This window comes from Schistocerca piceifrons, chromosome 1 (genome assembly GCF_021461385.2).
Source record: "Schistocerca piceifrons isolate TAMUIC-IGC-003096 chromosome 1, iqSchPice1.1, whole genome shotgun sequence".
Lineage (NCBI taxonomy): Eukaryota > Metazoa > Arthropoda > Insecta > Orthoptera > Acrididae > Schistocerca > Schistocerca piceifrons.
In genome coordinates, this window is record NC_060138.1 from 422,613,913 (window position 1) to 422,641,118 (window position 27,206).

Genomic DNA, 27,206 nt, shown 5'->3' on the forward strand with positions numbered 1-27,206 from the left:
TGCAGCGCTTCTTAAAAATTGACACTATAATTTCATTTTTCCAGTCATCAGGTGTCCTCCTTTGGTTCCATTATGTTCTCATGACCTAATAGAGCCACTGCACTCCAGCAATGTCACTGGTCTCACTACATATGGTCCACGTACTTCTCCTTTCATGGTCTTTATTGCTTCTTTACAGCTTGGGTCCATCTCATTATCCTCTACATTCCCTGGCTTCTCGTTTCCCTCATCAATATTTCCGTTGGGACTTAGTAACTCTTCAAAATGTCCATTTCACATGTCCTCAATTTCTTGTACCTTCTCAATTTCCTTTGATTCTTTATTGATCATCCCGACATTTTCCATCATGCCAGAAAACCAGATGATGGGTCTGCGCCCTCTGAATGATCATATACTACATGTTATTACTCATCCATGGCTTTGGTCATCCACTTACCTTGGGAGTGATGAGCTCCAAATATTTTTCCTTTTCTGAGGATTAAATAGCAAGAGGGTCACCATAGTTTTAAGATCCCTACTATCTGCCATAGTTCTGTATAAGGAAGTCATAGCTTCTTAGTTCCAAATTTTGTTCCATTACTGGTCACCTAGTTGGTAGGGGTTTGACTGTTGAGTCCTGTTACAGTTTTGCCTCTCTTGTTGCTGCACTTTGTGGATGTTGTTCCTTGCCCTTCTCCATTGAGTAACCATTTGGTGGGGTGTTATCTTCTCTGGCAACATAGACCACAAGTTACTCAGTGGTGTTGTAGCCCTGTACCCTAGGAACAACTCTGCGAGGATGGCCCAGTGACTCCCACGTTCCACAGTGTTGAAGGTCAGCAAGAGCCATGGTAGATATTGGTCCCAACCATACTGATCTTTGCTGTTGCAAGCTTTTAATGCTGAATGCAAGTTTTATCAACCCTTTCCACATATGAGGTGTTTGGGTAGTACGGAGTTGTTGCACCGTGCCTAGGTTTATACAAAAATTTGTATTTAAATTCTTTCGAAGCAAAACATGAGTCATTGTCCATAACTAGTGTTATGTAGGACCGCATGTGGCAAATATTTTCTTCAGTGTGTATATAACTGATTTGGTGCTAACTGTCCTCAGGGACAAGAACCACAAGGAATTGAAAGTGTGTCTACTCAAACCAAGACGTAACAATTCCCTTCCTTAGATTTATGTAAAAGTTCTACAAAATCAACATAAAGCTTATCAAACACATTTTCAGCAGGTTTAGATGGTAGCAACCTATTTTATTGTTCTGGGCTGGCTTACTTTCTGCATGTGTCCTACACACTGAAATTCTGGTCTTAATGTTGGTGTCTGTATTGCAGCATACAAAGTTATGGATTTTATTTTTAGTCTTAAATATTCTTAAGTGGCATCCTACTGGGGCTCGTGGAGTTTGTGTGGTACTAATTCATGTAGGACTCCTGTATTGGCCTTCTTGTTATAGTGTGCAGTACAACACAACATTCACTGTTTCATTCATTATGGTGTAATATTTTCTCCCTTTTGTAGTCTTTCTGTGATATCATAAATGTAGCTATCGTTATCCTAATATTCTCCTTTGAATAGTTGTGGTTTATCCATGAGAATTACGTTAATGGTGTGTGGCAGTTGTTCCAGTTCCCCCAAGTCAGTTTCGAATATGTTACTCAAGGTATCGGCATTTACATTATCGTTTCCCATTATGTTAGCTACCTCAAAATTAAAGGCTAATATCGTCATAGCCCATTTGGGAATGTGCCCAGTTTTTCGTAGCTTCCCCAGTACTCAATCCAATGCTTTATCATCAATCTTTAAGTGGAAGTGTGTGTGCTCCAAATAAAATCTGAACTTTTCTAAGCCAAAGAGAACTGCTAATGGTTCAATTTCATACAATGGACATTTCTTCCTCAATTCATTGAGAGTTCTCAATGCATGCACTATAGGTTATCATCATTCCTCCCTTTCTTGTAACATCACTGCCCTTACCGCCAGCATGGAAGCTTCTGTCTGCAGTACAAATTGTTTGGTGAAATCAGGCATTGCCAACATGTGAGCTGTGCTTGGCACATGTTTTAAGGCCTTGAAGGCTTCTTGTTGTGCTTTTGTTCATTTTCCTCAATTCACTGAGTGGGCGGCTCCTTGTGCAAATCTGCGATTGAATCTCCTAAAGAAATCCACCTTTCTTATGAATTTGGTTATTACTTTGCTGTTTGGTTCTACCCTCCCCAGGCCAATTATCACTTCTTCCAGTGCTACCACATGACCTAAAAACTGTATTGCAGCACAGGTTACATTATTTTCTCCAGATTAACCATAAGTTCTGCCTTTCTAAGACACATGAACACTTTGGCTAATGTCAACAATGTTTGTCCATATTCTTGCTGTAAATTATGAGGTCATCCAAATAATTATACATGTATATAAAAACAAAGATGAGGTGACTTACCGAACGAAAGCACTGGCAGGTCGATAGACACACAAACAAACACAAACATACACACAAAATTCAAGCTTTCGCAACAAACTGTTGCCTCATCAGGAAAGAGGGAAGGAGAGGGGAAGACGAAAGGAAGTGGGTTTTAAGGGAGAGGGTAAGGAGTCATTCCAATCCCGGGAGCGGAAAGACTTACCTTAGGGGGAAAAAAGGACAGGTATACACTCGCACACACGCACATATCCATCCACACATACAGACACAAGCAGACATATTTCCCTCTTTCCTGATGAGGCAACAGTTTGTTGCGAAAGCTTGAATTTTGTGTGTATGTTTGTGTTTGTTTGTGTGTCTATCGACCTGCCAGCGCTTTCGTTTGGTAAGTCACCTCATCTTTGTTTTTATATATAATTTTTCCCACGTGGAATGTTTCCTTCTATTATATTAATTATACATGTACACACACATAATATCAGAAAATATTTGATCTATAAACTGCAAAATAAACTCAAAGGAACACTATTAAATTCATAAATATTCCAGTCTGAAGTAAATGTTGCTAGTGACCTAGATTTTTTGGCCAAGGGTATCCGATTATAATCTTCGTGTAGTTCAAGGGTAGGGAAGATCTTTGCTTCCTTGAATCACTCAAAACTTAAATTTAAATGAGATAGAGGCACCAACCATAGAATGATCTTTTTGTTTAACTCTCTGTAATCTAATACTGGTCCGTGCTCCCCACTGGATTTTGTTACAGTGAAAATAGGTGCCACATGTTGAGACGTCCCGATGGACATATTATCCTTTTTATGTAACATGTCCTCTATTAGTTCTTGCAGAATTTTTATCCCAGGGGGTGAGTCGATAACGTAGCTTGCACACCAGAATATTATCTGTAAATTATATCATGTTGTTGTTGTTGTGGTCTTCAGTCCTGAGACTGGTTTGATGCAGCTCTCCATGCTACTCTATCCTGTGCAAGCTTCTTCATCTCCCAGTACCTACTGCAACCTACATCCTTCTGAATCTGCTTAGTGTATTCATCTCTTGGTCTCCCTCTACGATTTTTACCCTCCACACTGCCCTCCAATACTAAACTGGTGATCCCTTGAAGCCTCAGAACATGTCCTACCAACCGATCCCTTCTTCTAGTCAAGTTGTGCCACAAACTTCTCTTCTCCCCAATCCTATTCAATACTTCCTCATTAGTTATGTGACCTACCCATCTAATCTTCATCATTCTTCTGTAGCACCACATTTCGAAAGCTTCTATTCTCTTCTTGTCCAAATTATTTATCGTCCATGTTTCACTTCCATACATGGCTACACTGCATACAAATACTTTCAGAAACGACTTCCTGAAACTTAAATCTATACTCGGTGTTAACAAATTTCTCTTCTTCAGAAATGCTTTCCTTGCCATTGCCAGTCTACATTTTATATCCTCTCTACTTCGACCATCATCAGTTATTTTGCTCCCCAAATAGCAAAACTCCTTTACTACTTTAAGTGTCTCATTTCCTAATGTAATTCGCTCAGCATCACCCGACTTAATTCGACTACATTCCATTATTCTTGTTTTGCTTTTGTTGATGTTCATCTTATATCCTCCTTTCAAGACACTATCCATTCCGTTCAATTGCCCTTCCAAGTCCTTTGCTGTGTCTGACAGAATTACAATGTCATCGGCGAACCTCAAAGTTTTTATTTCTTCTCCATGGATTTTAATACCTACTCCCAATTTTTCTTTTGTTTCCTTCACTGCTTGCTCAATATAGAGATTGAATAACATCGGGGATAGGCTACAACCCTGTCTCACTCCCTTCCCAATCACTGCTTCCCTTTCGTGCCCCTCGACTCTTATAACTGCCATCTGGTTTCTGTACAAATTGTAAATAGATTTTCGCTCCCTGTATTTTACCCCTGCCACCTTCAGAATTTGAAAGAGAGTATTCCAGTCAACATTGTCAAAAGCTTTCTCTAAGTCTACAAATGCTAGGAACATAGGTTTGCCTTTTCTTAATCTAGCTTCTAAGATAAGTCGTAGGGTCAGTATTGCCTCACGTGTTCCGATATTTCTACGGAATCCAAACTGATCTTCCCCGAGGTCGGCTTCTACCAGTTTTTCCATTCGTCTGTATAGAATTCGTGTTAGTATTTTGCAGCCGTGACTTATTAAACTGATAGTTCAGTAATTTTCACATCTGTCAACACCTGCTTTCTTTGGGATTGGAATTATTATATTCTTCTTGAAGTCTGAGGGTATTTCGCCTGTTTCATACATCTTGCTCACCAGATGGTAGAGTTTTGTCAGGACTGGCTCTCCCAAGGCCGTCAGTAGTTCCAATGGAATGTTGTCTACTCCTGGGGCCTTGTTTCCACTCAGGTCTTTCAGTGCTCTGTCAATCTCTTCACGCAGTATCGTATCTCCCATTTCATCATCATCTACATCCTCTTCCATTTCCATAATATTGTCCTCAAGTACATCGCCCTTGTATAGACCCTCTATATACTCCTTCCACCTGTCTGCTTTCCCTTCTTTGCTTAGAACTGGGTTTCCATCTATGCTCTTGATATTCATACAAGTGGTTCTCTTTTCTCCAAAGGTCTCTTTAATTTTCCTGTAGGCAGTATCTATCTTACCCCTAGTGAGATAAGCCTCTACATCCTTACATTTGTCCTCTAGCCATGCCTGCTTAGCCATTTTGCACTTCCTGTCGATCTCATTTTTGAGGCGTTTGTATTCCTTTTTGCCTGCTTTATTTACCGCATTTTTATATTTTCTCCTTTCATCAATTAAATTCAATATTTCTTCTGTTACCCAAGGATTTCTACTAGCCCTCGTCTTTTTATCTACTTGATCGTCTGCTGCCTTCACCACTTCATCCCTCAAAGCTACCCATTCTTCTTCTACTGTATCTCTTTCCCCCATTCTTGCCAATTGTTCCCTTACGCTCTCCCTGAAACTCTGTACAACCTCTAGTTTAGTCAGTTTATCCAGGTCCCATCTCCTTATATTCCCACCTTTTTGCAGTTTCTTCAGTTTTAATCTACAGTTCATAACCAATAGATTGTGGTCTAGAGTCCACGTCTGCCCCTGGAAATGTCTTACAATTTAAAACCTGGTCCTAAATCTCTGTCTTACAATTATATAATCTATCTGAAACCTATCAGTATCTCCAGGCTTCTTCCATGTATACAATCTTCTTTTATGATTCTTGAACCAAGTGTTAGCTATGATTAGGTTGTGCTCTGTGCAAAATTCCACCAGGCAGCTTCCTCTTTCGTTTCTTACCCCCAATCCATATTCACCTACTATGTTTCCTTCTCTCCCTTTTCCTACTGACGAATTCCAGTCACCCATGACTATTAAATTTTCATCTCCCTTCACTATCTGAATAATTTCTTTTATTTCATCATACATTTCTTCAATTTCTTCGTCATCTGCAGAGCTAGTAGGCATATAAACTTGACTACTGTGGTAGGCGTGGGCTTCGTATCTATCTTGGCCACAATAATGCGTTCACTATGCTGTTTGTAGTAGCTTACCCGCATTCCTATTTTCCTATTCATTATTAAACCTACTCCTGCATTACCCCTATTTGATTTTGTGTTTATAACCCTGTAGTCACCTGACCAGAATTCTTGTTCCTCCTGCCACCGAACTTCACTAATTCCCACTATATCTAACTTTAACCTATCCATTTCCCTTTTTAAATTTTCTAACCTACCTGCCCGGTTAAGGGATCTGACATTCCACGCTCCGATCTGTAGAACACCAGTTTTCTTTCACCTGATAACGGCATCCTCTTGAGTAGTCCCCGCCTGGAGATCCGAATGGGGGACTATTTTACCTCGGGAATGTTTTACTCAAGAGGACGCCATCATCATTCAACCATACAGTAAAGCTGCATGCCTCGAAAAAAATTACGGCCGTAGTTTCCCCTTGCTTTCAGCCGTTCGCAGTACCAGCACAGCAAGGCTGTTTTGGTTAGTGTTACAAGGCCAGATCAGTCAATCATCCAGACTGTTGCCCCTGCAACTACTGAAAAGGCTGCTGCCCCTCTTCAGTAACCACGCGTTTGTCTGGCCTCTCAACAGATACCCCTCCTTTGTGGTTGCACGTACGGTACGGCTATCTGTATCGCTGAGGCACGCAAGCCTCCCCACGAACGGCAAGATCCATGGTGGGAAGAATTATATCATGTATCATAAATTATATCATGTATTCCACTAATGAGCTCCTCCCCACCTCAGAAGTCCATACATCCCTAAACTTCTGGCAAATAGTCTTAATTTGTTGCTTGTCTTCCTTGCCAGGATCACTTAATGGACCATGACTACATTGCTGAGCTGTCAATTTGAGCTACTTGTTACCTGTTATTCGTACATATTATGTTAGGTTCGCCCTTATAAATACATTGTCATGTTTTAATTTAAAGTAAAATCTTTTTCCTGCCCAATCCAAAATCAACCCTACCTTCACAATATAATCAGATCCCGGTATACATGGGATAACCAAGCTTGATATTATTTTTACCTCATACTTCCACTCTGATTTTAGCAAAATCTTCTCCGATCACTCCTATCGTGGTATTGTTCGCAGCCATATATTTCTCCTGTCCCTCTGTAATGTTAGGCCATTTATAATGGGCCTAGTGTTGCATGTTCCATTGCTGAGCAGTCACATTCTTGAATCTAATAATGCATGAACGGGTTCCTCATTAATCAGAATACAAATAAAGTGTAACTTACTTGCATCTCTAGGGGTAATTACTTGAATTCAAGGTTGCAGGAGATGCCCTCATGTTTTGTCTTTTATTATAGGGTTTCCACACCTTGATAAATCCTTCTTTTACAGAATTTTGTTGCTTGTACAATTTTGTTGAAAGTGCCCTTCCTTTCCACAACATCAGCATTGTGTGGCTGTCCCCCATTGTTATTTAAATTCCGACTGCCGTTGCCTCTTCATACATTCACAGTTCTGAGCAATATGGCTGCTCTGACTGCACACTGTGTTTTGTTCGCCACACCATTCTTCCACTTATTGTATTACCTGTATGTACTGTAAAACCATATTCAATTCGTCAAAACTACAGGTCATTGACAAAAGGTGGCTTTGTGTCTGTCCCTATGGTTCAACACACCTAATTATGGTGCACAATGTGTAACCCCATGTATGATAACCATAATATTCTAGACATTTTTCATATTTTGTGAACGTAACTTCTAATGCTTTCTGACCAGCACTGTTCCCTTCTAAATGGTGAGTGCCCTGGGTGGTATTCTGCTCTTACAAATCGTCCATTGAAACTCAACAATGCCCTTTTTATGCTCTACTACTTGTATGAACCATTCCACTAACGGTCTCCTTACTGTACTTCTCAATATTTGTAACATGTTTATGCTCCGCTAAGCCCATTCCTTTTATTTGAACTTGTAAATGTGATACTACTTCCAAAAATTGCACTACTTCTACTGAATCCACTGACAGAGCTTTACATCTATTTATATATACTTCTAAGAGATGGATAGTTTAGCATACATATAACCCACTTCTCTCTGATGCATATCCAACACCCCACCTCCCATTACATCTCTCTGTTTCCTCTGCCGAAGCCGCCTCTCAGTAATTTCCTGATCACTTTTGTTATCTGACCTGCTTGCATATGAATATTACTATCACTATTGCTATTAATGTTGTCATCATTCTGTATTTTCTTAGCTAAATAGGAATTTAACCATTTTGTAATTTGTAAACTGTTTAATTGCGACTCATGAAAGTCACCAACCCCCGCACACACTAAGTCATTCAATCTACCTTTATAATGATTCATCCACACCTGCAATTACCATATCTGACTACTAGTGGGATTCGATACTTGAAACAATTTCTGTTATCTAACATATCACTAGTGCCATGTGAATAAAAGTGACAGCAGAACTTACCTTTTGGTCTCCAAACTTAATGGTAACCGGTTTATTCATATTTTCACATAATGTCTGAATTAATTCTTTCTTGCAGCCCTAAGTTCCATGCTTCTCCACTGTATTTCATCTCTGAGCTCATCTTTCTGTAGATAGGCCAGGTCCTTTACAACAGCAGTAGCCATGCTGAAACACAACAGAAGCAGTACGTTGTATTAAAATGTGCCACTTTGCACAATTCTGCCAGACTTTTCTGCTCTGCTGCCAATTTTTGTACCATTGGGTGGTGTGGAGCAAGCTTTGAGTTCAATAAGTGCAGAGTGACAATTTGGACAATTTATTATTTAAAAACATGTGACCAATTAAATTTCACAAATGCAATTTAATTTCACATTCCTAAAGAGTAAGCCATAATTTTTACAAGCATTATTAATCATCTGCATACATTAAAAACAGGATAGTCAAACAGAATGTTTTCTGTTCTGTCCAGCAAACAGTGGCTGGCTCATTTACAAAACAGCATACTCAGTTCCAGTGTTGCTTGGTCAGTATACAGTATACCGCAACCAGGTAGTACACAAGTTAGTTATCATTTAGATGCCCATAATAAGCTCATCTGCAAAGAAAATCTTATTAATGTCTTGTCATACAGTCACTGACCACCCACATTTATAGCAAAATGGCTACAGTTCCAAGGAACTTTAAATAATCCCCCAAAATTTTTAATAACTGCTGTCATCATAACCATGAGTACCAACTCCGGCCACAATATCATGTAAGTAAGCAAATAGCATACAGTCTAAATCTAACACTATTGTAAAAGACTCAATAGTATTTGCAATCAAAGTAGCTTGCCCTTTTAGACACAGAAGTACTTGTAACATTCTCCTGCAATGCAAGCACTGTATTAGATTTACACATGGCATTGGCAGGCAATCTCATCAGATTACAAACTGAAACATCAAACAAGCTCAGTGTATCTTGATACAACTGCAAGAGCTATGCAAGTTGTAGTGTTCCTATGCCTACAGAGCACAACAGTTGTGCAATGCCAGTCATCACACCCTCTCATTGCAGCAACAAAGCTCAGCACACATTAATTCACTCCATTAGTCAAGTACCCCTCCATATACTGTATGTAAACACAGGGTGGATTCTTCTCTGCATAAAACAGAAAACTGATGGTAGGTTGCTCTCCTGACATAAAGTCTATTTAACAGTGTTCGTGTACCATTTCCATACAGTGTCTGACTGCATCCTTGAGTTGAGCACACTTAGTTCCTCATACAGTCCCACAATCCTATATCATTGGTAATGTCATCATTGAGCACAAGCTGGGCGACTTTCCCTTCCAAACCACAGGAAGCAGTATTATTCAGCAGAACTCTCACCAGTTCTGCATGGCTGTCATATTCAGGTCTGTCCTACAGGCAACTAACAACTCTTTTGCTGCAAGTCCCTTCTGTTCATCTCACCCTGCCTCCGCTGCTGCTGAGTGCAGTTCTCGCCTCCGCCTCTGGGTGGTACTAGTGTTCAGCACAGATTACTTCATGCCAAAAATGTACCAACTCACGGCACATTGTGAAGGTCAGAAAGGTAATACAATATAGCTGTGGGCAAGATATCTAGGCATCTGTTTGTTGAACTTGAGTTGTGAAAGTCATGTCCCTGCAGAGTAATCTGTTGAGGTGTTTAAAGCCTGGTGTGGGGGAAGGGGAGTGAGGCAGGGTGCTTTCTTATTTAAGAGGAGCTGCTTCACTGCTAGGAAAGGGATACAGGGCTGGGGGAGAGTGCCCAGAGATTGCTCTTTGGAACTAGTTCAGTGAATTAGTTGAAGGAGAGAGAAGCCTGGATGAGTTTATTGGTATATGTGATGAAGGATTTGGTGTTGAAACAAATTTGTTTTCCATGGATACCTAGGCATAGGGGAAGGAGCATTTGACATGTAACAGGGGGTATCTAGAAAAGAAAAGATGTTTGGTTTGTTGGTTGACTCATGTGGATTAAAGATTGGATGCAAGCCTCAACAAAATACTGTTCAGGATCTACAGTGGCCACATCTCCTTCGACTAACCTACTGACATTCTCCAAAACCAAATTTTCTGAGCTGCAGCTTCCTTTCTTTTTCATAGTAGTGAAGTTCCTACCATTGAACAACTCAGATGCCCCTCCCTAGAGACTCCTGACCACCCTTGCCTAGAATGCATCAGTTTATTATACTGACAGGACTTTGACTGTCTCAAATGGAGCACTAAAATAAAATTCTCTCTTCCCATTATTGTCAAACATCATCCACAATTGCCTCATGACAACATTCTTATGTTAACAATATCCTTGTCAGAACCTGTGACATGATTCTGGCCCCAAGGTCCCAACTTCTGTAACCATTCCCATTGTAAACTCTGCTTCACTACTGGTGAAATACACAAAATTGAAGATAAGGCCACAATGCAAAATAATCTTTTATGAGGTGAAATGAATTTATTAGATGGCTTTATACATAGTTATTGCAAGAAGACTGTCATGCAACTGTGCATGCGATATGGGAAAAACTTAATTTGAATCGTGATGTATGTCATAAGATTTTACGCAAAGATTTAGGGAAATGAAAACTTAACGCAAAACTCGTCTCTCTCACACTAACAGATGAACAGAAAGATGAATTTCTGCTGAACACTGGACAGAGCCAGGCATGATCCCACATTTCTGTCAAAGATTATTGCTGGGAATAAAAGTTGGTGCTACCAGTATGACCCTCACACGAAGTGCCAAAGTGCTGAATGGCAGAGTCCATGACCACCAGCTTTGCAACAAGTCAAACAAACCTTTGAGCACAAAAACAATGTTGGTCGCATTCTTTGATAGTAATGGATTAGTTCACCATGAGTGTGTTCCTCCAGGTCAAACAGTGAACCAAGCTCTTTACACTGAAGTCTTGACATGTTTGCGACAAAGAGTTCAACATCGCTGCCCTGATTTGTGGAATTCTTAGGCTTGGTTCTTACTGCATGACAATGTAAGGCCCCATAGAGCTTTATCTGTTACCGAGTATATGGCCAGGCATTCTGTTATTGCCATCCCACATCAGCCATATTGGCCTGACCTCTTGCCTTGTGATTTTTTCTTTTACTGCGAATGAAAACATGACTGAAAAGAAACCATCATCAGGATACTGCAGACATCAAGTGGGATGTGACAAATGAACTTACAAACATTGCATTTGAAAATTTCTCTGCTTCTTTCCAAGACCTCCAGAAACATTGTCAACTGTGTATAAATAGCCAATGGGACTACTTCAATAGAAGCTAGGATCATTATCTGGTAAGTGCAATTTTCTGTTTGGAAAAAAAAAGGTCCTGGAACTTTTCTGACAAAGGGAATATTTGATTTTGGTATATGACATTGTTGTGATGGGTACATAGACAAGGAATTGATGCTGCACAAATATCGGTTGTGTTGCCCAACTGAACAATTTCAGTGTTGTCATCAGTGAATTAATTTTCTAAGCATAATTGCCAGATGTCAAGGATATTAAAATTTGCTCTTATGTGGGACAACAAACCGCAAAATCAGGAATCACTTGTCACACAGTTATCTGACATGAGTTCATTTGATTGTAACATCAGCTAGGATTTAACAGTTTATACTTTAACATAAGAAAAAAGGAAATATGTAGTTAAATACAATGATCAAAATCTGTAAAAACTTTTAGGTCATGAAACTTCTAAAAATGCCAGCTGTTCTCCGACATCTCCACTGTGCTCTCCACATCAATAAATATAAATAAATAACTGCCCCTATAGTGTAGTGCCTGCCCTTACACATCCTTAACAAAGGCCAAGCAGTTTAACGTTTAGATGACAACCTCAAAATGAAGTAGTATTAACATCATGCAGTAATCTTTAGACTACCAAGAACTTATCAGTTGAACCCCCTTAACATGATAGCTTACAACTGCAGTAACCAGTGCACCCACATGTTTTAAAAATAGCTGACAATATGCTCAAGGGCAAATGCGTTCAGTAAATGGGGAGGGCCTGGTAACAGTCCAACCAAAACATGCTATACCCACAACAGCTATGCATAAATAACTTCTGTGTCTCAAGATGTGTCCAGGAAGGAAACAAAAGCTCCAAGTAACTGGTAGCAGTGCACACCAAGTCTCTAATACGTCACTACCGGTAGTATGGATACCTCAAACTTCTAATGACAGCCGTCAATGTCTGTTATTTGGAATAGAGTTCAAGCCACTTATCTCATTTAGGAAGAGCAGAGTACAATCACAGTTCAGTACCTTGTAATTTGTAACCGCAGAACACACGACATGTGCCACATTCCCTGAAAGCACCAGCCATTACACATACCAGTCTCCGTGATGTCTAGTTCCAACTCCAAATGCTGTGAATCATCCAGCCAAAATTATCTAACCAAAAGCTTCTTCCTTAATGTTCCGGCTATTCTCATCAACTACAGTTCATACGTTGGTTCCTGCCACATGGAGTTTCACTTGCTGACCCCAAAACCAAGTTACATAATGATGTATAGCGAAACCTCCTCTTTCACAAACTACTGTTCACTGTCTCCAGTCTATAGAATACTCGTTGAGCCGTGCTAGACTCCCACATATGACACATCTGTCTGCAAACGTCATTCCTACATGTGACCGATGCATATTATCCATTCATGGTAGATGGCGTAGTATGCATGTCCCCTCTCACTGTAGAAATAGCAGCAGATTTAAAGCGTGCAGGCAGCTGTCCACAGTATTTCCTCATCGTAGTTATTGTTTATTTATTGTGTCTTTTGTATCTGTGGCCGAAGGGTGCTAGAACTACCACTGAAATGCACGAGTGCCACAACAATAGTTTATTATTGTTATAAGAACAGAACTCAAATATAGTGTTCATTGACAAATGTACACACAAGTGTGTAAACAAGGATCCAACCTATGTAATAAAATGGAACACCTACAGCCGTTTTTTCATTATTGTTCATTATATGGCTACCAGCTTTGGTGATTCAGTACACCGTCTTCAGGAGCACGAGAGAGTGGCATCAAGAATCACTGTGCTTCTGGGATGATGGGCATCGGCAGATATCAGAGACTTGGCTCAGTGATAAAGGCTGTTGTTGGGACAATGAAGCTTGTGGGATGCTGGGCATTGGCCAGTGTTAGAGGTGAGGACCCAGTGACGGTGTCCATCAATGGGATGATGTGCAGTGAGACATGGCACCTGGGAGTGGCAGACAGAAGTCCTGCGTAGCATAGATGACAGCTGCTTGTGGTGAGGGCAATGACTCCGATCAGTTGGCTGCTGGTGCAGTTGACATGAAGCCTGGAGTGTGCACTGCTGCAGCATGGTCTGGCAGTGGCCTATATACCCTCCATTGGAGGGATACCAGCATCACACTGAGTGGGCAAGTGGTGTGGCATAAGAAAGTGGTGCCCAGACTACAGTTCTCTCTACCACAATAGGCACACTTCCTATTGGCAAGGTTGGTGCCGCCGGACGCCACAGGTGCTGTGTAAAGCTACAGTGTAAACAGCCTGAGCCGTGCGACGCTAGATTTGTAAACAGCTTGCTGAGTTCTGTTGATGTGAGCTGTTTATGCACATCCTCGAGGCAGCTTGAGGTGAAAGCGCTGCTGCCAGGAAGAAGTACCTGGGAATGGAGAACCGGCAATGGAATTGGCAACTGGCGAGTGCAACACTTGATCAGTAGTGGCTGGCCTCGAACCAATAATGCTGATGGGATGGTAAGGCAAAAGGCCATCTCACCAGAAACCTGAAAAACTGAGGACAGACAGGGTCATTGGAAAGAAGGATCATCTGGTCACCTGGATAGGTAACAGACCAGAGCCCAGCATTGCCTATAGTTTGTGGTAAAATTTCCACGAATCCCAAAGCCAAAGGGCAGCGACATAAAGGAACAACCTGTGGCCAGTGCACCCTAAAGGGAGAAGCACCCTGGAACGGAAGGCAGATGTCCCCATAGTGTGTGTGCAGGAATGGCTGCATGGGCAGGAATAGTGGCAACAAAACCGAAGGTGGTAGTACGTAGAGCAGCCACAATAAGTCCAGTTGTTGTCAGGCCAACAGCAGAAGGGCTAGTTTCAGTGGTGACAGGGCTGGCTGGAACAGTCCAGCATTGACCAAATTGTTGACAAGAGGACTTTCAACACAGGAGGCAGCTGCAGTGGATGTGGCAGCTGGTTTTGGGGATGGAGGAGGAGAAAAACCTCTCTGCATATACCTGATCTGATACCCATGCAGCAACAGAGATGGTTGCAAAAGAGTCTGGTGGAGGTGAAGGCATCTCCGTCGGTACCTGGTCCAACACTAGTGCATTGCCAGAAGCAGCTGTAAAAGGGCAGGTAGTTTCAGATGCAGCTACCACAGTGGGCACAACGAATGGAGTTTCGTCAACACCAGCGACTTTGGGCAGCAGAAGAAAAGGCATCCTTGCAGGTGCCAGGGCCAACAATAGTGCATTGACAGGCATCAGAGCTCATGTTGATGGATCCTGAGGTGATGGAGGACGCCCAGGGACCTCAAAACACCACAAGATGCTGTCATAGCCGTTTTTCATAAGAGTTCCATTACTTTGAATTCTCTTTGTACTATGGGAATGGCAAAGAATAGGCCATCTGCCACTGAATCAGTACCCTGGCAAAGAGAACCTCAATATGTTTCTGACTTTCCAACTGTTGAGTCACCAGCGGCTTCCAAAAATGGTTCATCCACGGTGACTGTAAAGAAACAAAAACACCTGCTGTTCGCATTCAAGCCAATAGGACCAGTGTCCACAGTTCACAGATAAGTTCACAGTCCAGAAAGTTGCACAAAAAGTTGTCACAGTCCGAGTAATAGTACATATGCAAAGGTCAAAGTTTTGTGTGCAGTGTACACTTCCAAGCTCAAACCACAGTGTCCAGTTTTGCATATGATGGACAAAAAATGAGGCCTAAATTCAATATTCATTGTCAGTTTTATCTGCAAACTCACACAAACAGTGCATGAAAACAAATTTTGTGTCAGAAAAGCAAAGAAAGACCATCAAGTAACATGAAGACACACATGCCGACGTTTACGGCAGACAAGGGTGGGAGACAAGTCTGGTACTGAGACTAAATGCTTGTAAGACGTGAGAAACAGACTCGTTGTCAGTTTTGTATCCATGGCCGAAGGGTGCTATGGACTACCAGTGAAATTTACAAGTGCCATAACAACAGTTTATTATCAATATAAAATACAGAACTCAAAACACAGTGTCCTTGGACAAATGACAACACTGATAAAGTACAAGTAGAAATGTCACTCTGCGATTTGGTCTGGGATGTGCCTACATGATGAAGTGCACAAGTCATAGTAGACAACAGAGCAGAAGGGTGGGGAGGATGATCTATGGTTGGATCCAACATCGTATATGAGAGAATGCCCTCAAGGACAACAATGTGTCTGGGACATTGGGCTTTGCTCTATGTAGGGGGTGTGAGTCGACGACAATGGATTCCAGTGGGATGAAGATGCTTCGGGGCCTTGGGTGTCACCATATGTTGGAGGCAAAGGCTCGAGTATGGCGTCCACTGCTGGAATGATGTGTTCTGAGGCGTGACACCTAAGAGTTGCAGGCAGCAGTTCTGCATAACATTGGCAACTGGTATGCACAGCTAGGGCAATGACTCTGCTCATAAGGCTGCTGTGCAGCTGGCATGAAGCCCAGAGTGTGCACCACCATAGCATAGTATGGCAGTGGCCTAAATACCCTCCAACAGAGGGATACCAATGTGGCTCTTAACGGGCATGTGATGTGGTGTAAGATATTGGCGCTCAGATTACAATTCTTTTTACTGAGAGACGCACTCTGCCTATTAGTGAGGTTGTTGCTGGATGCTGTGAACTCTGTGTGAAGATACAACAAAAACAGCCCGAGCCCTGTGAGGCTAGTCATGCTAACAGCACAGTGAGTTATGGTGAAGTGAGGTGTTTCTTCACATCCTCCAGGAGGCAGCAGCCTGCATTGCCTGCATGGTATGTGGATTGTATACAACATTACCCAATTAATCTATCTAAGTCTGACAAAAATTATGTGATTGACATACAAACTAATACACTGAAGTGCCAAAGAAACTGGTATAGGCATGCATATTCAAATACAGAGATATGTAAACAGGCAGATACGGCGCTGCGGTCAAGCAGTGCCTATATAAGACAACAAGTATTCGGTGCAGTTGCTAGATCAGTTACGGCTGCTACAATGGCAGGTTATCAAGATTTAAGTGATTTGAACATGGTGTTATAGTCAGCGCATGAGCAATGGGACACAGCATCTCCGAGGTAGTAATGAAGTGGGGATTTTCCTCTATGGCCATTTCACGAGTGTACTGCGAATATCAGGAATCTGGTAAAACATCTAATCTCTGACATCGCTGCAGCTGGAAAAGGATCCTGCAAGAATGGGACCAATGATGACTGAAGAGAATTGTTCGACACTACAGAAGTGCAACTTTTCCGCAAATCACTGCAGATTTCAGTGCTGGGCCATCAACAAGTCTGCGTGTGAACCATTCAACGAAACATCATCGATATGGGTTTTTGTAGTCGAAGGCCCACTTGTGTACCTTTGATAATGGCACAACATGAAGCTTTATGCCTTGCCTGGGCCCCTCAATGCTGACATTGGACTGTTGATGACTGGAAACATGTTGCTTAGTCGGATGAGTCTTGTTTCAGTTTGTATCGAGCAGATGGACATGTATGGGTATGGGGACAACCTAATGAATCCATGGACCTTGCATGTCAGTAGGGGACTGTTCAAGCTGGTGGAGGTATGTGCAGTTGGAGTGATATGGGATCTCTGATACGTCTATATAAATCTCTAACAGGTGACATGTACATAAGCATCCTGTCTGATCACCTGCATCCATTTCTGTCCATTGTGCATTCTGACGGACTTGGGCAATTCCAGCAGGACAATGTGACACCCCACACATCCAGAATAGCTACAGAGTGGCTCCAGAAACGCTCTTCTCATTTTAAACGCTACCACTGGCCACCAGACTGCCCAGACATGAACATTATTGAGGATATTCTGGAGTGTCTTGCAGTGTGCTGTTCAGAAGAGATCTCCACCCCCTCTTACTCTTACAGATTTATGGACAGTCTTGCAGGATTCATGGTGTCAGTTCCTTCCAGCACTATTTCAGACATTAGTTGAGTGCTGCATTCAAGGATAGCACCATGAACATATACAGAAAGTGGTAGTATTGTGTACACAAGGTAAAAAAGGTAAGTGTATTGGTGGAGTTGTCATTTGTACTCAAGTGATTCATTTGTAAAGGTTCCCGATGTGACTATGGACACACAATGGGAATTAATACTTTGAATGCAGAATGGTAATTGGTGCTAATGCCTGGGACATTCCATGTCAGAAATCATTAGGCAATTCAATGTTCTCAGATCCATAGTGTCAAGAATGTGCCGAGAATACCAAATTTTACGCATTACCTCTCACCACACAACACACTGGCTGATGGCCTTCACTTAATGACCGAGAACAGTGTCGTTGGTGTAGAGTTGTCAGTGCTAACAGACAAGCAAAACTGCGTGAAGTAACCACAGAAATCAATATAGGATGTACCATGAATGTATCCAGTTGGACAGTGTGGTGAAATTTGATATGAGTGGGCTATGGCAGCAGCTGACTGATGTGAGTCCCGTTGCTAATAGCACAATATCGCCTGCAGTGCCTCTCCTGGGCTTGTGACCATATCAGTTTGACTCTATATGACGGGAAAACTATGGCCTGGTCAGATGAATCCTGATTTCAGTTGGTAAGAGCAAACAGTATGTTTCGGTTGTGACACAGACCCCATGAAGCCATGGACGCAGGTTGTCAACTAGGCACTGTGCAAGGTGGAGGTGGCTCCACAATGGTATGGGCTGTGTTTACATGGAATGGACTGGACTGGGTCTTCTGGTCCAACTGAACTGATCATTGACTAGAAGGGATTATGTTCAGCAACTTGGAGCCATTCTTGGGTTACATATTCTTATATGATGATGGAATTTTTATGGACAACACTGCACTATGTCACCGAGCCACAGTTGTTTGTGATTAATTTGAAGAACATTCTGGACGATTAAAGTGCACAACATGAATACCACCAAACATTTATCGGACATAATCGAGAGGTAAGCTCATGCACAAAATCCTGTACCAACAACACTTCCGCAATTGTGAACATCTGTAAATGCAGCATGCTTCAGTATTTCTGCAGGGGACTTCTGATGGCTTGTTGAGTCTATGCCACATCAAGCTACTGCACTGCACCAGGCAAAAGGAGGTCTGACACAATATTGGGAGGTATCCCATGACTTTTGTCACCTCAGTGTACGTTTATATACAACCATAGTGAAAAAATCTGGCAAATGAGGACGTTAACTATATGGTGTTAGAATGTTGAGAGTTCCACCTTATCTGTACCAAATAAATGGAAGTACCTTGCTAGATTTTTCACTGGGTGAAAATCTTGAAGAAAGATCATTAAAAAGTCTATGATAGATCTTCATTGCTTATGAGCAATAACTGGATTAAAAATAAAATTTACATTATACAGCAGTAATGTGTAAAAATAAACCATTATAACTTTATTAAGAAATTACAATATAATGTTATTGCCAGTGACAGTCACAACTTAAACAGCAGCTTCTTTTTCATTTGTGGAAAAGTATAGAACACAATGTCTTCAGATGCATCTTCAGTACAAGAGGTGGATACAAGGACAGGCTATTTGAAGATGATGTAGCTGTTGAAACTGGATATAGCTGTTAAAGTTTCATTGTTGTGATGGCAAATGAAATTTTTTTTGTAATAACTGACAATCATTCATAATCTGCCATTATATAGCTGCTATAAACAAAATAATTAAGAAATAGTTTTGAAGAAATTAAGCTAAAGGAGACTGACAAAGAAAACAGTTGTAAACGATGTCATTCTTGGTACAGTCTTCTCATACTTTTTGTTTATATGGTATTATTATTTTAGAATTTCATTATGTGAGAATACTAGACACAAAGTAGCATATACATTTCGAATCCATTATTAGGTATGGTATTACTTTTGGGGTAACTTGACAAACATAGTGCGGATACTAAAAATACAGAAAAAAATCATTCGAAATATGTGCACTGCAAATCAGAAAGAACCATGTCGACCATTATTTAGAAAACTTAAAATATTAACTCTGCCATCCTTATACATTTATGAGATTATTATATTTTTACACCAGGCATGAATTATTTGAGGGAAACCATTTTGTCCATTCACGTGATACTAGAAACAAAGAAAATTTTATGCTTCCCACCCGCTGCTTCAGATTGTATGCCCATGGACTGCAATACATGGGAATGAAAATTTGTAATAAATTAAAAGAGAACAAGTTCATGCAGATGAATTTAGGTTCACTTAAAAGAAATCTGTATGAGGTACTGACACTCAGTGGATGAATTAATGCAGGACAAACTGGAATTTTGAGCTGGATACAATACACATTCCAAACAATATCCTTATAGTGTTATTATTTATTATAGTGCTATTACATTAATAAATAAAAATCATTGTAACTGTTTTATAAATTTTTGACATGTCGCTTGTACACAAACCAAATGGACTGCGAATGTACGTCATGAGAGGAATAAAACGCAATTCACAATTGGTTTGTACAGGAAACCAACTCTTTGTTTACAGCTAATTGTATAGTGCATATATCTTTGCATCTGACTCCTGCCATAGTATCTCTAAAAATATTAATTAGCCTAGATGTTGTACTTCTTTGTAATGTTTCAAATACCACACTGTCATAATATTTGACTTTTACTGCTGGTAATAAATTACCAGATGTTGGATTTTATTACTTGTTGGCAAATTTGTACCTGTAATGTGTGTGTAAGAATTCTTCTTTACACTTATTTTTAGTCAAAGTATCTCCAAATGTGTCATTTACATTTTATGTGTTGCAGGGAAAACCACCTCCAGCAGTTACTGATTGTAATAAGTCTCCCCTGCCTGGCTTCCGGTCATCATCTACACCACTATGTCATGTTACTTCAGATGATCACGGCACATTTCTCTTTCCGTCCATACCACCAGGCAAATATAGAGTGGTTCCTCACTATGAGGGTCCACACAGCATAAAATTTGATGTACGACCTATACATGTTGACTTCACTGTTTCCCATGACAGTCTCAAAATTAGGAAACCATTTCAGGTAATTAAATTTATAAAAGAAATTTACATATTCCAGAAAAATGTTTGTTCTGCAATATAAAAGCAAACAATAAGTGTTTCATGTAAAATAGAAGTTACTTGCATCATGTGTACAATAGTTTTTGTTTGTGGTTATACAAAGACTGTGTGTCTGGCATTTCTGTCATCAGCAGATTAATTCAGCCGTCATGGTAACCTCTTTTCTTTTTCCTTTCTTTCTTTTTTGTGTAATGGCTATATTTTTAGGTGTTTTACTACTATTGTCTATTTATTTATTGTTATTTGCAGTGCAAATTGTATGTATGAACTTATCATTCAAATAACAGAAATTCCAGTAGAGAACAAAACATAAAATAGAGAATAGACAGTCACTTATCTACAGTCAAATGATGCAAGTAGAAACACATAACAACTTATAATTTTACTTGCTCATGAGTTACTATCCTTTGTCGAGTTTCTGTACACACTCTTACACATACAACCTCACAGATCTCTAAATACATCCACCTACAGTTGCAGCCGAGGCTTGATGCATTTGATTGTTTGGCTGTGTAAGGGTGTATACTTGAACTGGAAAAAGACGAGTTACTTAAAATATATGTGAAAAATGTGCTTTTAATTTTGGCTCCTTATTGTATTACGTACCCACAGTACTCTTTGTAATGGCTCCTTCTGGTTTCTTCTCTTCTGATTAAAAGACTAGTGGATCACCAAGATCATTAGCTTTCTTTCATGTGTAGATTAGAGCTGTCCTCCATCTGCCTGCAATCAGAGCTAATCTGTTCACCTTTTGCATGCCTACTACACTCAACATCATTGATTTACACATCCTGATATTTGTCTGATGCTGCAGCTTTCCTCTTTCGATACATTACGTCCAGAGAGCCTATAGTGTGCACCATGAGCATATCTTTCATTATCACAATCATCAGTGACATGGAAAACATCAACTTCATGTTACAGTATGCAAATGACACTAAACTTGAGGCAGTTAATGGGACCATACCTCAATATTTCTGTACATCCCACAAAAATCAATGAAAATGGGTAACATTTTTCAGTTTAATTGATGTGTGTTCATATGATAAATATGCTTGAATACCTCAGCATATATATCAAACAATGGAAAATCTAAGATGGATATGACAAATTATGAAAAGTGTAGTTTCTACTCACCGTATAGCAGAGGTGCTGAGTTGCAGATAGGAACAACAAGAAGCCCTTCAGAAAGTAAGCTTTAGGCCAACAAAACCTTCATAGGAAATAGACATCACTCACACACACACACACACACACAAACACAAACAGTGCATGATGGGAACATCAACCAGGTGATGGGGGTGAGGAGGCGGCTGGGATTGGGAGGGGGAGGGACAGTAAGGTACAGATGGGGACAATGAAGTGCTGCTTATGAAAACATAGAGGGACAAGATGGAGAGAGAACAGGGCAGCTACGTGCAGTCAGAAGGTTAGATGGAGCAGGGGGGGGGGGGGGAGGGAGTGGGAAAGGAGAGAAGCAAAGAGACTGTGGGTGTGTTGGTGGAAATAGGGCTTTGTACTGCTGGAGTGTGAGCAGGGAAGGGGATAGGTGGGTGTGGGACAGACTAACATAGGTTGAGGCCAGGAGGGTTACGGTAACACAGGATATATTGCAGGGAGAGTTCTCTCATGTGCAATTCAGAAAAGCTGGTGTTGGTGGCAAGGATCCAGAAGGTGCAGGCTGTGAAGCAGTCATTGGAATGAAGAACATCATGTTGGGCGGCTTGCTCTATAACTGGGTGATCCAATTGTTTCTTGGCCACTTGTCAGTGGCCATTCATTTGGAAATACAGCGTGTAGATTGTCATGGCCTTGCAGGTTAGCTTGTAGATCACAACATGGTTAGCTATGCTTTTAATCAGATACGTGATGGTAGTGACCGGACTGGAGGAGGTGATGGTGGGACAGCCCTTGCACCTAGGTTTACTAGAGGGATATGAGCCATGAGGCAAGGAGTTGGGAGCAGTGATTGTATAGGGCTGGATGAGGATATTGTATAGATTCAGTGGGTAGTGGAATACCACTATAGGAGGTGTGGGAAGGATAGTGTGTCAGACATTCCTCATATCGGCACGATGACAGGTAGTCGAAATCCTGGCAGAGAATGTGATTCAGTTGCTACTGTCCTGGGTGGTACTGTCATGAGAGAAATACTCTTCTGCTTCCAAACAGTGGGATTTTGGGATGTGGGAGGTGACTGGAGAAATAAGGCATAGGAGATCTGTTTTTGTACAAGGTTGGGAGGGTAATTACAGTCTGTAAAAGCCTCAGTGAGACGCATAGTATATTTTGAAAGGGTCTGCTCATCACTACAGATGCAACAACTATGGTAGCTAAGCTGTATAGAAGGGACTTCTTATTATGGAATAGGTGGCAGCGGTCAAAGTGAAGGTATTGCTGGTGGTTTGTTGGGTTGAGGAGGACCAGGTGAAGTGAATGGAGTAGAAGGTATTGAGGTTCTGGAGGATGTGGATAGGGTGTCCTCACCTATGATCCAGATCATGGAGATGTCATCAGTGAATCTGAACCAGGCGAGTGGTTTAGGATTCCGGGTGGTTAGAAAGGATTCCTCTAGATAGCCCATGAATATGTAGGCGTAGGATGGTCCCGTGTGGGTGTTCATAGGCATACTTCGCATTTGTTTGTAAGTGATGACTTTAAAGGAGAAATAATTTTGGGTGAGGATGTAGTTGGCATGGCTACTAGGAAGAGGATTGCAAGTTTGGAACCATTGGACATTGCAAAAGATTGTGTTCACTAGCAGCAAGGCCATGCTGTTAATGTAATGGAAGTCGGCATCAGTAGTGACAAGCAAGGTGTGATGTGGTAAAGAAGAGTCACTGTGGAGAGTCAGTGAAGATTATGGTTGGTATCTTTTATATAGGAGGGTAGGTTGTGGGTAATAGGCTGAAGGTATTGGTCTGTGAGAGCAGTGATTCTCTCAGTGGGAACTCTGTAACCGGCTGTAATGGGTCGTCCATGGTGGCTGGGTTTATGGACCCTAGGAAGCATGTAGAATGGTAGAGATGAGGAGAGAGATGGATTTTGGGGAGAGGTTCTAGGATGGGGTGAAGGATTTGAGGAGAGGCTGGAGACTGATGCCATTCCAGAAACCCAGGATCTTCTCTTTCAAAGGCATCACCTACAAACAAATCTGGGTTGCAGCTATAGGTACCCGCATGGCACCATCCTAAGCCAACCTGTTCATGGGCTATCTAGAGGAATCCTTCCTAAATGATTACTCTAGGGATATACTACAAGCCCCTACAAATCGCTCACACAGGGATCGTGAGGATAAAGTTAGAATAATTACTGCAAGCAAAGAGCCATTCAGACAATTATTCTTCCCACACTCCATACATGAATGGAATAGGAAGAAACCCTAATAACAGGTACAATGGAATATACTCTCTGCCATGCACCTTACAAGTGTTTGCAGAAAATAGATGTAGATGTACATGTAAAAACATCCAGAATCGCAAAACCCTCACCTGATTCAGATTCTCTGGTGAGATCTTCATGTTCTGGATTGAGGGTGAGGACATCTTATCCACATTCCCCCAGAACCTCAACACCTCGCCCATTCACTCCACCTGATCTTACTCAACACAACAAGCCACCTTCCTCGATGTGACCTTCACCTCAAAGATGGCTACGTCAGTCCTCCATCCATATCAAACCTACCAACCATTAGCAATACTTCCACTTCAACAGCCGCTATCCATTCCATATCAAGAAGTCATTCCATATAGCCTAATCACTTGTGACCATTGCCTTTGTAGTGATGAGTGATCCCTCTCGAAATATACCAAGCATCTCACTGAGGCCTTCACAGACTGTAATTACTCTCCTAGCTTTGAACAAAAACAGGCCGTCTATGCCTTAGCTCTCCAGCCACTCACCAGTACCCAAAGTCTCAACGTCCAGCTACAGAGGAGTAGTCCCTCAGTACCACCTAGAACTGGAGCAACTGAATCACATTCTCCGCCAGGATTTCGGCTGTTTTTCGTCATGCCCTGAAATGAGGAATATCCTACCCACTATCCTTCCCACCCCTGACATAGCAGTATTTCACCACCCACTGAACCTACAACATGTCCTCACCCATCTCTACTCAACCCCTGCTCCCAACCTTTCACGGCTCATATCCCTGTAATAAACCTGCAAGACCTGTCCCATACATCCTCCCACCACTGCCTACTCCACTCTGGTCACTAGCATCACCTATCCCATCAAAGGCAAGGCTACCTGTGAAACCAGTAATGTGATCTACAATCTACGCTGCAACCACTGTGCTGCATTCAATGTGGGCATGATAACCAACAAGCTGTCTGTCCGCATGAATGGCCACCAACAAACTGTGGCCAAGAAACAGTTGGGCCACTCAACTGTAGACCTTGCCACCCAGCACTATGTTCTTCATTTCAATGACTGCTTCACAGCTTGTGCCATCAGGATCTTTCCCACCAACACCAGCTTTTCTGAATTGCATGTGTGGGAACTCTCACTGCAAGATATCCAACATTCCTGTAACCCTCCTGGCCTCAACCTTTGTTAGTTATGGTCCTTAACTCATCCCTGTTCCCATTCCATCACAACACAGACCTTTATTCCGCAAATGCACCCACAGTCTTTCTGCTTCTCTCCTTCTTTTGTTGCCCTCCCCCTCCCCCACACCTCCCCCTGCCCTCCATCTAACTTCATGACTGCACCCAAGTGTCCTACCCACTCCCCAACTCATCCCTGTATGCTCCCACAGGCAGCACTTTATCGTCTCCCGCCCCTACCCTGCTATGCCTCCTCCACCCTCTCCCAGACTCCTGCTTATTTACACCTGGTTGCTTCTTCCATCGTGCGCTGTTGCTTGCAGTCTGGCCTCAGCAGCCAGAGTCATTAGTCATGTGTAAATGATTTCCATATTGTGTGTGTGTGTGTGTGTGTGTGTGTGTGTGTGTGTGTGTTTTGACTAATTCCGATGAACATCTTGCTGACCAAAAACTTACTTTCCGACTGTCTGGCTGTTGTGCTCCACTATGTGATGAGTACAAACTATCCTTTTCATAATACTGTCAGGATATACTTCATGAACCAGTTCTTTCTTATGTGTAGGGGTTTGCCCATAGATGTGTTTTCTAAAGTGTTTTATCTAATTTTTGTTTCCATTTATTATTTCCTGTGTACTCGTTGTGTGACTACTTCTAAAATACCTCTGCTCCAGAATGTAGACCCCCACTCCAAACCCTAGACAGAGATGCAACATGTACTAGAAAATTATTTTCACATCATATATTATGGTAGTGAAAATTTCAGTTAAGCTGAAACTGGTTTCCATTACTAAACACAAATAACATTAAAGAGCTAATGTACGAGAAAATGAGTATAAGAAGTCCAAGTATTTTTGTATGTTTAATTAGGAACCCACAGGATTTTTGGTTCTCTTCATTTTGCTGCACAATTATCACTAATTGTCATTGAATAGCTTAATATGTTCTTTTTGTCAACATAATTTAATTAGGTAGACAAAAGTCTACCCACCAAGGGCGACGGGAGAGCACACGCTTAAAAAATGGTTTTATGGATGCAGACTTTTGGAGTCAGTGGCACCTTCTTCTGGCAGAAGGGTTGAAGGGGCAGGAAGAGGGCTGAAGGAAAAGGACTAGAGAGGTTTAGGAAAAGGGGTAGAGTTTGAAAAAAATCTTCCTAAACCTCGAGTCAGGGGAGACTTATTGGATGGGATGAGAAGGAAAGATTGATTGTTGAGGATTGCACCAGATGAGATAGGAAAACCCAAGAGCTTAAAGGTGGAAGACATGGTAATATTAAAGACAGAATTTACTGCTAAAACATTGTGCATGAGTTAATAAGAGTGAAAAGATAAGTGCATTGTGTGGAACAGAGGTGGGACGGGGATGGTGCGAAAGTTGGACAGGTCAGAAAATCAAAGATGTAGAAAACTAAAACAGAATGAAGAAAATAATGCTTACTGTGTAGAAATGCTGAGACAAAGAAATTAATGTAAATTAATGCCAGGTGGGTGGTGAGAACCAACGGCATGTTGTAGTGCTAGCTCCCGCCTGCAGAGTTCTGAGGAACCTGTGTCTGGGGGAAGAACCCAGATGGTACACGTGCTGAAACAGGCACTGAGGTCATGACTAGCATGCTCTGCAACATGATATTGTGTGTTATCGAGGTACACCCTCTGCTTATGCCCATTCATCCTAGCTGATAACCTAGTGGTGTTCATGCTGATGTAAAGGGCTGAACAGTGTTTACATAACAGCTGGTATATGACATGTGCCATTTTACAGATGGCTCTCCCTTTGATAGTATATGTTTTGCTAGTTACAAGGCTGGTGTTCGGAGGATGCATAGGGCAAGTCGCACAACGGGGATGATCACAGGGGTAGGAGGCATAATGTAGCGAGATGTTACAGAAGGAGCATAGGGTCTGACAAGAATATGACAGGAGCTTGGGAGGGCAACAAAAAACTATGCTAGCTGTGGTGGATAAAATCTCAGACAGAATGGATCTCATTACAGGGCATGATCAATGCCTGC

The 27,206-nt window shown here is 41.5% G+C and overlaps 1 protein-coding gene across 1 annotated transcript in view; it reads left to right on the forward strand.

Moving 5' to 3' along the window:
- LOC124789979 (nodal modulator 3) overlaps positions 1–27,206 on the forward strand; it is a 158,658-nt gene that overhangs the window by 24,730 nt on the left and 106,722 nt on the right. The window contains exon 5 of the mRNA XM_047257524.1: positions 20,362–20,610. Within this exon, the coding sequence (XP_047113480.1) occupies positions 20,362–20,610 (249 nt within the window). The remainder of the gene's footprint in view (positions 1–20,361; positions 20,611–27,206) is intronic.